The following is a 12,405-nucleotide window of genomic DNA, read 5'->3' on the forward strand; positions in this document are numbered from 1 at the left end:
TAATGGTAGGTGCTCACCTTAAATACTGGTATCTAAAATAATTTTCTCCTGGGTTGCAGCCAACCAGGCCAGAACAGAGGACTGAGCAAGACACCCGGAGCCTGTCTTCCCTACAGCCCTGCTGCCCCTGAGCTGTTCTGGTGGAGCATCCTGCCTCTTCTTTCTTCTTCCTTTATCCAGAAGCATCAGTGATTTTTTTCCTTTGCAGATACCAAATTCAGCAGGTCTTTAGAGGTTCTGTTGCACTTTTGGGATAAAATTGCAGTCCCACTTGGACCGGCTCCATCTTACAACAAAGCATCCTCCCATTTTTGGGCATTTTTTACATTTTGGAGGACAAAGACATGACTGTTAATTTTGTACATACTGTTATTCAAAGCAGAAGCTCTGTGTTAGGAATACAATAACCCAGGCAGGCGCAGCAATCTCTGTTGCTGTTTATTTAACAAAGGGACCTCAGGAAACATGGTGAGTGCAGCCAGCGAGCCGTGGCATGTGTGACGTGCCATGGATGGGCTCTGCGTGTGGATGTGAGCCTGGATGTCTCTGTAAGCACACAGAGAGCACAAAGCACGGGCCACACGTTGCGCTAGGTGCTGTACAGAGCACACAACAGGGCTCTCTGCCTTCAGGGTGAATAGAAGAGCCCAGGGATGGGTACAGGCAGCTGGGACAGGAAAGGTGCAAGTGGCTGTGAGGCAGCAGTAGGGGAGGGATGGAGCCACCAAGATCAATGTGTTACATCAGTCAGGGAAACAGAGCTCTGAAGGTGGACACGATACTGGTGGTGTATTTCTGTAAGCTTCTCATGGCTTGGGAGCAGCCAGAGAAAGTATGGAGGTATTGCTGGAAATGCAACCAGGGATAAAGGACACCAGCACTTTGGGCAAGTCAAGGAGGGAGAACATCCAGTCTGCCTGGTCTGGCCAGTTTGCACTGTGAGCTTTGAAGGCACTTGGAGCATCTCCTTGGGGTTCACAAAGTGGCAAGTTGTCCATGTAGGCTGACACATGCCCACACAAATACACTGCACCAAAGAAAGGATGGATTCCCAAGGGACAGTGCACAGCCCAGGAAGTCTTCAAAGGGATCTGAGCCCAGCCATGGCACATACATGTGTCCAGATAGGATTATGGATGATGACACCAACCCATGGAACAATCTACAACTGGACCAACAATGCAGCACCACGCAGAGATAAAACAATTAAAGTTCATTAATTCACTGGTGAAGAGGGCTTGCCAGTCATTGTTAGTCTGGACTACTTGATACAACTGAAAAAATAAATGAATCTCTCCTTGAAGAGACTCTCTTGGGCCAAGTCCTTATACAGGCCCATATATAAATATCTTTATATTTAAATACCAGCTGCTCCCTGCTTTATGCTCAAATCTTAGTGGAGCTGTTGATGAAATGAAATGTGTGAGGAAATCTCAGAAGTGGCAGCTGGAACACTGAGAACTGCTGTGTCTTTAGTGGCACTTGGGCAGGTAGGAGCTTGCTCATAAATGGGAAATTCCACTACCCAGAATGTGCTGTAAGGGCATCTTTTCACTGGAAGCTAAGATGTTATTCTTCCTCCCTGCAGGTGCACCGATTGTAGATTTAGAGAGGGAGCTGACCAAGGGGATCTTCAAATCTCAGTGGAAAAGTGTGACATATCCACCTGAAAGTATATGCCTGCAAACACCACTCTGCTTTCCAGATTGCTCAGATTATAGATGAGCAACACAAAAGCATTTTTTAGGATCAGCTGCTGACTTCAGTTCCACACATTTGTGATGCTACCATGTGAACAGAGTTTCTGCCCGGATCAGCTGTCCCAGGGGATTGCTCCACAGCAGCTCTGAGCAGCCTGGAGCTTGCAGTAGAGGGGCCATACAGCTCTTCAGCTCTCTCTCCAGCTGATTGAGGCTCTAGTGCCTATCTCAGCCCCATCAATCATTCTACTGCATTTACTGAACCATCCAGAACTTGTGAGATAAAGCACTGTACAAATTCTGCTTCAGGAAAAGAAGTGGTTCAGCAAGGAATGAGAACTTTCCCACTGATGAGTTTGCAGAGACTGTAAAAGACTTCTTTACACTTCAGAATCAAAGACACCAGAGAAGTTATTTTGTAGTTAGTAAATCACATGTTAGCATCTGGTCCCTGACAGCACTTAAATTATCTTCAGGAATGGGTTTATATGTGTGGGGTAGATCCTTTCCCCTCTTTTCTTAGGTCAGGGTTTGCTTTGTTCCTCATATTTCCCATGAGCTACTTCCAAGGATACCTTATGGTGGCTGATGAGAAACAGGGATGAATACTCAATTACCACTTTTGCTGAGAATCTTTCACCGCTACACCCTGTCCAGTGGCTCTTTGGTGCCACTGCCTCTGATTTCCTTTAGTTATTTAGAGTTATTTAGGTGCAGTTGCATAAATTAAGTTGTTACATCTAAGTAACTTAGTTCAGTGAGCAGCTGTTCTCCAGGGGTTTCCCTGGCTCCCTCCTGGTATTGAGAATGCCTCCAGCTGCACTGGGGCTGATCTTTCTAGACTGCCTCAGTTGTGATGGTTTCCAGAGCCTGATTCAGCCAGTCTCACCAGGATTAGTCCTACAGCAGGAGATAACTTATCATTCAGAGCTTGCTCCTCTGCTCCAACTCTGAACAGGGATTCTGCTCAAGCAGCTGCAGTACATCTTCTGTGCATGTCCTGCAGCTGGTGGGAGAATTCCCATCCTTATATTGATACCATAAATTAAGGACTTGCACCACGTGAGTGGTTCAGACAGGTCTTTGCAGATCACCTCAAGTAACAAGAGATGAAGCAGGACATTAGGATGTGACATCTCAAGTCCACATAAGCACAGAGAAGATCCCAATTTACAGCAGGGAAGGCCTCAGGCTATGTCAGATAGGTTTGGTGCTGCGCCAAAGAGCTCACACACTTCATGTCATATGAAGGGTTATCCTTCTGTGCCCTGTGCTTTGAAACTGTGGGATTGAAGAACCAAGAGAGACAGACAGCAAGCTGGGTTTTGTGTTGGTCCCCGTGGCTGGAACCAGTTTGACTCAGCTGCCCTGTGATTCTCCTTAAAGCCCAGATCAGCAGTGATAAATAGTGCAAAAAGGGGAGCTCCTCTGACTAATGCTGTAAGATCAGCTGGCCCTTACAATTGGCCACACAACTCTTCAAAAAAAGTTCATTTTTGAGTATGTGGAGTAAAGAGAATTTTTAGTCTCAAAGTTACAACACCACAGCCATCTAGGAAATTAATTAGTTTATTTTGTGTGGTAGGACAGCATTGCCTTGTGTTGTTGGCTTTGTCTGGGAAAGCATTTTCTGTTTGCAGAGGTAAAAGAGGAGGTTTGGAGTCAAGTCTGGTGGCTCAGCTTGGATAAACAATTTCTAGGAGTGTATTTTGGTAAATGAGGTGGCTCATCAGAGCCTGGAGTGTTTCAGCCCTGAGTTTTTGGGTTAAGAAAAAAACTCTGTAACCTCTAAGTCATTAGTGTGATTCTTTTGTAGTGATAGAGAGCTTTCCTGCTACCCAGGGAAGGATGGCTGAGTTAAAACCAGGGAAATGCTTTCTTGCTTTGCTTGGCAAGAAATCATGTATTGAGTAGACAATACAATGTGCTGACCAGCAGCCTGAGTTCTTGATCCTACAGTCCCACAGAGAGTGCACACAGAACAGCCCTGCTGCCTTCTCCAGTATCCATACTTCTGTGAGAGGGCAGCAGTTCACCAGTTTAAAAGCACAATTTTCATCACCTCCAAATATAAGTTCTGCATGTTATAACTGCATTGGTGGGACAGCAGCTCTGCCCAGAGTACATGGTAAATTCCAGTGGTGTTGACAGCATCTCCCAACTCAGATTGGTGTACGCTTGAATATCCTCAGTGACCTGAAGTTGTGTGTCGGAGTCGCTCATTGTTTATTTTTAAATGGTCTCCTGATATATGAGTCCATTTCTTGTATCTCTGACTCTCCAGAGGACGGAGGGGGTGATGAGCTTTGGACCACTGAGTTGCTTTAGCAATCCAAATAAAAACAAAGGTTGGGACCTCATTCGTATGAAGCGGATCCAGCTCTAGTTACCATGACACCATGACAATCAACTTGTTTACTGCTTCAAGGTACAGTCTAAACATTCTTGGCATGTCATTTGCATAGCAATATCCAGAATGCTTTGTGTCACTCTACTGTATTAGGGCTCTGCAAATGCATTGAAAGGTTTCTTTACATGTATGCTTAACTAAAGAGAAAGAAAGGAAGAGAAAGGAGAAGGGAGCTTTACTTTTGGTAGCATGTTTCATACAAAGTGTAATCTAAACTGTGTGCAAAATTAAACATAAGAGCTGGACACATGACCCCCATATGTTCTGGGGAAAGAGGGAGGGGGGTAATTATTCAGCAGAGGGTGGAAAACAACTGAGAATATCTAGGACTCATTTTGGCAGAGTATTTAAGCATGTGCTTAACTTTAAACAGGTGATTGACTGAAATGCAGGGAGAAAAAAAAAAAAGATGCAGGGAAGTGAGAAAACTTAGATTTGTAGAATAAAAGGGAATAATGTCAGGGAGCCAGCTCGGCTGTGTGAGCTGGCAGCACTGCAGAAGGGCCAGGGTGGGTGTGTTGGCTGGGAATAGCTGGTGGGTTGGAAGGGTGCATGGAGAGCTGTGCCAGGACACCGTGTACAGGGAAGCCTGTGTGGTGGTGAATGAGGCACCCAGGTATCACCTGGCATAAACTGATGTGGTTCCTCTGCTTGCTCACCACTGCTGACAACCTGGGGGTTGGCTTCAACAGTTGTGCAAGCAGGGCTGGGAGTGAAACCGAGCCCCAAAATGTCTCTGAAAGGATGAGGCCTGGGGACAAGAGAGAAACTGAGGCAAGAATTGTGATCAATGGTAGTGAATGGCCAAAAGTATGCAGAGCTGGAGCTGGAGTCAGCCAGGGAGATGGAACTCTTACCAGTTAGTGCAGGCAGGAGTATGAGGGGGTAGTGGTGAGGAGGCTGAAAGCCTAGGAGGTGATGGAACAGCAGAACAGGTTTTTGATGTGCTGGAGCAGCTTGTATCTGGGTTGTGACAGGGTAAGTCAGCTCTGCAAGGGGCCAGGGTAGGGCTCAGAACTGTTTCACTGCAGTCACAGGCATCTAGGTAGAAGGCATGAGGTCCAGCAGGTTTGACAATGGCAATACTCCAGCTGTCTTGTCCTCACTCTGTGCCCATTGCACATCTAGGCTCTAGCACTGGTCATTCTCAAAAGAGCATTTTGATGGCCAGGAGCTGAGGACAGGAGTTTCCCGCATCACCAGCCTTCATTTACCTTCCCCCTAGTACAGTGTGGTGTCCTCCCAGTTCAGGAACCAAAGAAAAATCAGTTGACACGGTGGCATCAAAGATAAGTATCTCTTGTGGATTCAGTGAATCTCTCAGAGTCTGGTCAACTCAGAGATCAAAGCTGGTTTTCTCTAGAGGAGAGAATTGATGGAGAGGCATATCCAGACCAGATACTCCCACCCAAGATCTAACATACTAGTACACACCTATGTTCAAGCATGGGAGCCACTGCCCATCCAGCTGCAAAGTGCATAAAATAATGTATTTGTAGTCCGTGGCTGATGCTAACAGCTTTCATATTTGGAAACCCGAGGCTGAGGAAAAGAACAGACAAAGATCTGACAGGAGTTACTGTCTCCAAGGCACATTTTGGGTTCATAGATGTGTTTTCTCCAATTTGGTCTTTATAGACTGATAGCAAATCTGTGACAAAAATGTACTCTTTTTCTGATGTTCTTTCTTGGGAACAAGCCCAACAGAAAATGCCAAGGAGGAAAGGGCAAGTTGTAGCAGAATAAGAAAGGGGATATAGCAAACTTAACAACGAAGACTTTTTCCTGGTTATGATAATTGCTGCTTCCTTTTTTTAATTAGCTATTTAATTTGGTTTTATTTATATATGCTGGGTACATATGGGTTATATAAAATAGAGTATATAGTAGTTCCAGAGCAATCAGCTGTCCAGCACCAGGCAGCCATTCCTGTAGAGCTACAGCCATATTAAGCATCAGGCCCAGCCATTTGCTGTCATCATCAGTGTCAGTATCCTAGGAGATGTCCTGATCTTGCATAATTACATCCTGATAAATGAGTACTTTGTGCTCATAGCAAAAACACTTTCAAAATTAATGTAATTGAGAGAGAGCTACTGTTGATGTACCTGTCTCCAAATCATTTGGAATATCATGCAAAACTGTTTTATTTAGGATCTTTTTTTAATACCCGCCTGTATTTTAACGTAATCACATTCATAGACCAAATTATATTGTCCTTAGAGAATCAAATTTCAGAGCTGCCCTCAGGAACCTAAAGATTAAAAATTAATCCTTGTTATCCCAGTAAATTAATAGGTAAGGCTCATTCTAAGTAAACAAGAGTGATAGAAAAACACCCAGTTACCCACAGCATAATGCAATTCCAAAGCAGCAAGTCCATTTACCCCAAACACTATTCCAAACCCATGGGGCCAGCTCAAGGCTGACACTGTGTAAATACATTAACTGCAGATAAACCAAATTGTGTAATTCCTGAATTAATAATGTGGTTAAGAGTAACAACATTTAAAATACCAATGCATGTTTTCAACTGTAAACCTATTTGATCCAGCCTTTATGTGGAACCAAATGAGGTTGAGAGATAAAAATAAAAATCACATTAATGTAAAAGCCAAATAATAAAATAGCAAAATTAATATTAAGTAGATGTAAGTACACAGGTAATTAATGTTGAAAAGGTTCTTCATTCCAAACCTTTGGGTTTTTTCCCAGGTATCCATATCAGGTTCACATTTTGTGCCTGTGAAAAGAGAGTGGTTGCATACGTGATGGGATGGGGTGTAGGACACCAAAATTCAGCAATGCCAGTGTGTGGAAAAGAGAGCCCAGCATAATCTTTTGTCCTCCTTCCCCTGCCAGGACAGTCACTTTTGCTTGGGGATACAGTCCTTACAGCCTTCATAGCATCCAAAGAGTGTCCTCTCTGCATGCTAGGGCAGAAGTAATTCAATTTTAAGACAGAAATATGATCAAAAAAGTATATGCTGGAAAATATTCAAACCCACTTTGTGCACTTATAAATCTGATTCCTGTTGGAATCAGGTGAGACTGGGCATTTTAGATGCTAAAATGCGTAAGTAACTTTCAGAAACCTGCTGTCAAAATGGCTAGAGATAGAAAGTTGAAAATTGGCATGTTATGACATTCGCTTTAGCAGAGGTGCCCGCACTCTTCCCACAGCAAAATGACTTTAATTTGCCCAACCTCAGAGTCCTTGAAAATGACACTCTGAGCATTTGCTGTAATGATTTCTCACTAAATTAGAAAAATGCCCAACTAAGGAGGGATTATCTCTGCATGTGGATGTGGCATAATGACTGTCAAGTGCACTGAGAGCCCCACTGGGCTTTGCAAGGTACACAGGGTCTGCAGCAGAGGCCAGCATGCATCGGAGAATATTAATACTGTCTTGTTGGGGCCATCCATTGTGATACTCCACTGCTGTTCAGACAAAATTATACCATATGAGGGAATTCTCTTTGCTACTTTACATATATGAGGTACATTTTAGAGCTGAGGATTGTTCCAAATTGTCTGGCTGACAAACTCAGTCCATAAAGGATGCAGTCATATGTGTGCCTACACTCACTGTAATGTGTGCACTGGCTGGGGTAGCATCACTACAAAATTCTTCCTTGCAGCCCACATCTGCTGTGCCTGCAGTGAGGATGTGATAGTGAACTTGATTCTGCACACCCATAAAGTTTTCCAGCTGCTCTCACCAGCTCCGGTTCCTCAGGACAAAATGTGTTTGTCCACAAGGTACTGTTCGTCTGCCAGGCACCCTGCTGCCCAGGTTTCACAGTGAGCAAGGAGCAAGCTGTGTGGGCAATGCCACTGCCTCATCATCCCTATCACAGTGGTGAGAAACTCTCCCTGCCTGCCTCAAAACAGGGGTGTGAAGAGGCACATTTTGTACATCAGAACTTGTGCCATGGAGGAAGGGAGACATGGTGGGAATGTGCTGGCAGACAAGGATGTTGAGAGCTTCAGCAGTGCTACCACAGTACCACTCCAGCAGCAACACTCACACACTCAGTGCTGGTGTTCCTTGCATGTCACTGCCAGCCAGCTGGCTCAATCCCCTGCTGCTGAACAGGCACAAGGGGCACACACACGCGCCTCTATGGGTGCCACTGACTTCAGTGCCAGTGCTCTGTAAGAGGATGCCAGACCCCTTGCTAAACCTACATTAGGCTGTTTCTGCCTCTATTTTGCAATGACTTTTCAAAACAAACCTGGTAAACATGAGCAGGATGGGAGGTGAGTGCTGGAAAATCTGCAGGGCCCTGCTGTGCAAATTAAGGTCCTCTGAGGGGTCTTTTCTGTTGAAACTGGTCCACTGGGGAAAAACAGGCACGCAGGGAACATTATGGGGCTAAGCACCAGGCAAGACTGTGACTGACTCTTGTATCAAGGCCAGATTTTAGTCTCAAACCTGCCAAATTCATCCCCAACAGTCAAGGGAAAAGGAACAAGAAAGATGCTGCCCATGGGTTGTTGTAACTACAAGCTTGCCCTGCTCTCCCATCTCAGCTGGGTAATGTGAGAAGCCAGCAGAGGAGGAAGCCAAGACGGAGAGGTAAGAGGTCTAAGGGTCCCAGGAGTAAGTAGATGAAGGAAGGCCACCAAGGAGCCTGAACATTTTGTCCATTTGCCTCAATCTTGATAATGCAGCTACCTAGTGTCACCAAATCCTTGCAACTTCCAGACAGGGGAACACAAATCAGCCCAGACCAGCAGGGTGAGAGTACTGCTTTGTGCCTGTCCTGCACTGTCATGTCTAATGGTTCCCTTGCACTTCACATCATCCTGAGTGTCCTGAGAGGTCCACAGAGTGCCATGGGCTGCAGGGTCACACTTTCCACTCATCCGTGGGGTGGAGCTGCAGGAACCATAGATCTCCCAGACCCACAGCTCTACAAGGTGTCTTGGGAAGGATGGAGGGTGGCAGGTTTGTTTTATGGACAGGACTTGATGTTGTCCCAGCAGTGGGACTTTTACCTGCTCTGCCTTTACCCTGGTGCCCAGGGATCCCAAACCCACAGCTTCCCACACCAACTTCAGCCTGTGTGTGGAGCAGCATTGACCTTCTCCACAGGGATTTCCCATGAGGGACAACATCCCCCTGCCTCTTCCTGGTGCATGTTTTGTACATGCTCTGGGATGAAAACTGGGTCCCATCCTGGTGCGGGCAGGAACCTACGGTAGCCTAGGGACCCAAGCGCATTCCGTGGATCACAGGGCATGAATCCCTCCGTGCCAGGCGGTGCAGCTCTGCAGACTCGCGGGGAGAGTCGAGGCATCGGCTGCGGGTGCAGGGACGGCCGCTGCACCCACTGAATTTGTCCCCGTGAGCCCGAACGGAGCGAGAGTCCCGGCACAAGGGGCTTTTCTCTGCACCAACGGAGCGGCGGCCGGAGTGCCGGGCTCTGGGGGTCCCGCACCCGAGGAGGTTGATGCCAGTCCATCCCTGCGCCACCGTTTGTGGCATCCCCGGGGCCGCGGGACCTCTCGGCTGCTTCCGACGGGGCTCCCCGCTAGCCAGCGGGACGAGTCACCGCGCAACGGGAAACAGCGGCAAAGCGCTGCCGGGACCCGGTAGCCGTGATGGAGGGAGCCCCAGCAGGGTCGGTCCCGGCCCCGGCCGCAGCCCTGGAGGGTTAGCGGGAGGCTGGGACAGCCCTTCCTATCTGGCAGCCGTGGACACCGGGACAGAGGAGCCGAGTGCCGGTGGCAGCCAGGTGTTCATATGGCCCTACAGCCGCGGGCAGGCTTGCGGTTGGGATGGCGACGAAAGTGCTCAGCCCAGCCTCTCCCCGGCCCGGTCTTTAGCTCCGCGGGGGAGGACCGAGAGAGCCCCCGGGGTTCTCTCAGAAGGCGGGGGTCCCAAGCACCCCGTACCTTCAGCTCGACACGGAGAAAGGAGGACTCCCTGTCATCTGCGCTCGCCGGAGCGGGCGGGTCCCGGTACCGAGACGCGGCGGAGAGGGTTGGAGAGCCATGGTGCTCCCAGCGCACGCCCGCGGACGCCGAGGGGCTGCTTTCTACGCGGAGAGAAGGAAATAAACCACCAACGAGCTTTTATTTTTATCATAATCATTATTATCATCGCCATCATCGTTTCTCTGCACATAAATAAATAAATAAATATCTCCCGCGGGGAGGGAGTGGGACGGAACGGTACAACCACAGTTGTGCGCTCGGCAGCAACGAAATCAAAGCAAAACAATTTTGTAAAGGAAAAAAAAAAAATAGGGAAGAAAAAAAAAAAAAAGGGAGGGAAGATAGTAACCCAAACAGCCTTCAACCCTCCCCGTCCGTCCGCCCGCTTTTGGGCACCGCCGAGTTCCTGGAGGGAGCCCGGGACAGCATCCCTCCAGGCGGGCGCAGCGCCCGTGCCTCGCAGCATCCGCGCACTCCGCGCCCGTCTGGGAGCGCGGGGAGGTCTGCGAGGAGCTTCCCGGGCCCGGGGATGCGCCTGCGGGGAGACAAGTGAGAGAGCACTATGGGGGGACGCCTGGGGTCCTAGGGAGAGTTTATTTACACCAGGGTGCCGGGACACCCGTCCCCGTGGGCCGGGGGTCTAGAAAGGCGAGAAAGTCCTTCGTAAATTACACAAATTATACAAAACAGTATAAAATCCTTCGGCTGCATGTCAGCACCGGGGCAGGCAGGACTCCCTCCCCTGCTTTCGCCACAGTTCCTGCGGAGCCGGGGTGGGTGTGCGGGTGGTTAGGGGGTGACTGCGAGACCTCTGTCATCCTTCCCCGAGGAGGACGGAGACATGCGCAAGTCCTCGTCGTCCTCCGAGCACTTAGTGGTGGAAAGGGACGAGCATTTGCAGCTGTGGCCGCCCCCCCCGCCCCGGTGGGAGCTACTTTTGCCTTCTTTCTTGTGCTTGACCCGTCGGTTCTGGAACCAGATCTTCACCTGCTTCTCGGAGAGGTTCAGGTAGGTGGCGATCTCGATTCGCCGCAGTCGGGAGAGGTACATGTTGGAGGCGAACTCCCTCTCCAGCTCCAGGAGCTGCGTGCTGGTGAATGCGGTGCGCATCCGCTTGCTACTGGGCAGCTGGCTGGACGTGCTGTCTGGGAATGGAGAGGAGCGCACCGTCAGGACCGCCCGGACCCTCCGCCGCCCGCCCCGCACCGCCGGGCACTCGCCGCTCCCCGCTGAGCCCTCCTTGCCGCCCACCCTGCGGGGCCGCAGCCCCCTCCTCGTCCCCGGGGGGCCTGAGACCCAGCAAAAGACTGCCAGGCTGCAGTCCGAGCCCACAAGGGCTCCGCGGCCGCCTCTCCTTCCCCGTCCGCGCAGCCTGGCTCGGAGGCTCGGCGGGCAGCAGGGGCCTTCCCCAGCGCAGAGCCCGGGGCACCGGCAGAGAGAGGTGCCGGCACTCCCCGTCCGGGCAGGCATCCCCCTCCCCAGGTGTCTCCGGCGGGGTCCCCCGGGATCCCCATCGCCTCCCCGCAGTGCCCACCGCTGCCATGCAGGCATGCACCCCCGCTCGCCGCCCCTGCCCGCCTTACCCACGGAGATGCAGTGGAACTGCCGCGGGTCGGGCAGCGGGTAGGCGCCCTGGTAGAGCGCCGGTGCGTGCCCGACGCTGACGGCGGAGACGGAGTGCTGCTGGCGGGCCAGGGGCGAGTGGCAGTACTGGGAGCCGAAGGGAGGGAAGGAAGCCTTGATGAGGGGGATAGCGGGCGGCGGCGGGTGCAGCTGGGAGGCGGTGACACAGAGCGGGCAGACGCAGAGCAGCCCGGCCTTGCGAGCGTGGCAGGCTCCGGCCGGCAGCCCGGGCAGCGGGTGCGAGGGGTGCACGGCGTAGGGGAAGAGCGGCGGCGGAGGACTGCCCTCCCCCTTCTTCTCGCCCGCCTCCCGCAGCACCAGCGAGTCCACCAGGAAGGAGCGCGGCATTGCCCCGCGCAGCCCCGCGCAGCGCCCCGCGCAGCGCCCGCCCGGCGCCGCTGGCCAGCCCGAGTGGTGCTGAACGGCGCCCGCCGCCCGCTTTAAATAGCGCCCGCGCCATGTGATGGCGGCGCCGGGCGCTCAATGGGCTTTCTGTGGCTCTTCTCTTGGCATTCACGCCGCACGCTCCCTCATTATTTCCCTTGTTAACTAAATGAACTGCATAATGTACTCTATTCTTGTCGACCCCACCCACGCCGTAGCAGGCGGCCTCTCCCCTCCTCTCCCTTTGGCGGGGTTATTTTCTCATTCTCTCGCGATTTAATATTCTTTTCTTTCTCTTTATCGCTCTCCTTCGCTTTCAGCCCAGCTTTCAGCCCGCTC

The 12,405-nt window shown here is 50.5% G+C and overlaps 1 protein-coding gene across 1 annotated transcript; it reads right to left on the reverse strand.

The window, feature by feature from the left end:
* Positions 1-10,569: 10,569 nt before the first annotated feature.
* On the reverse strand, positions 10,570-12,030 carry GSX1 (GS homeobox 1). The gene is made up of 2 exons (XM_036404091.1): positions 11,643-12,030; positions 10,570-11,204 (listed from the first exon to the last, which is right to left on the reverse strand). Exons 1-2 carry the CDS (start codon positions 12,028-12,030, stop codon positions 10,849-10,851), a joined length of 744 nt encoding a protein of 247 aa, XP_036259984.1. The 3' UTR covers positions 10,570-10,848.
* Between the last annotated feature and the right edge of the window lie 375 nt (positions 12,031-12,405).

Source organism: Molothrus ater, chromosome 2 (genome assembly GCF_012460135.2).
Source record: "Molothrus ater isolate BHLD 08-10-18 breed brown headed cowbird chromosome 2, BPBGC_Mater_1.1, whole genome shotgun sequence".
NCBI classification, from domain to species: domain Eukaryota; kingdom Metazoa; phylum Chordata; class Aves; order Passeriformes; family Icteridae; genus Molothrus; species Molothrus ater.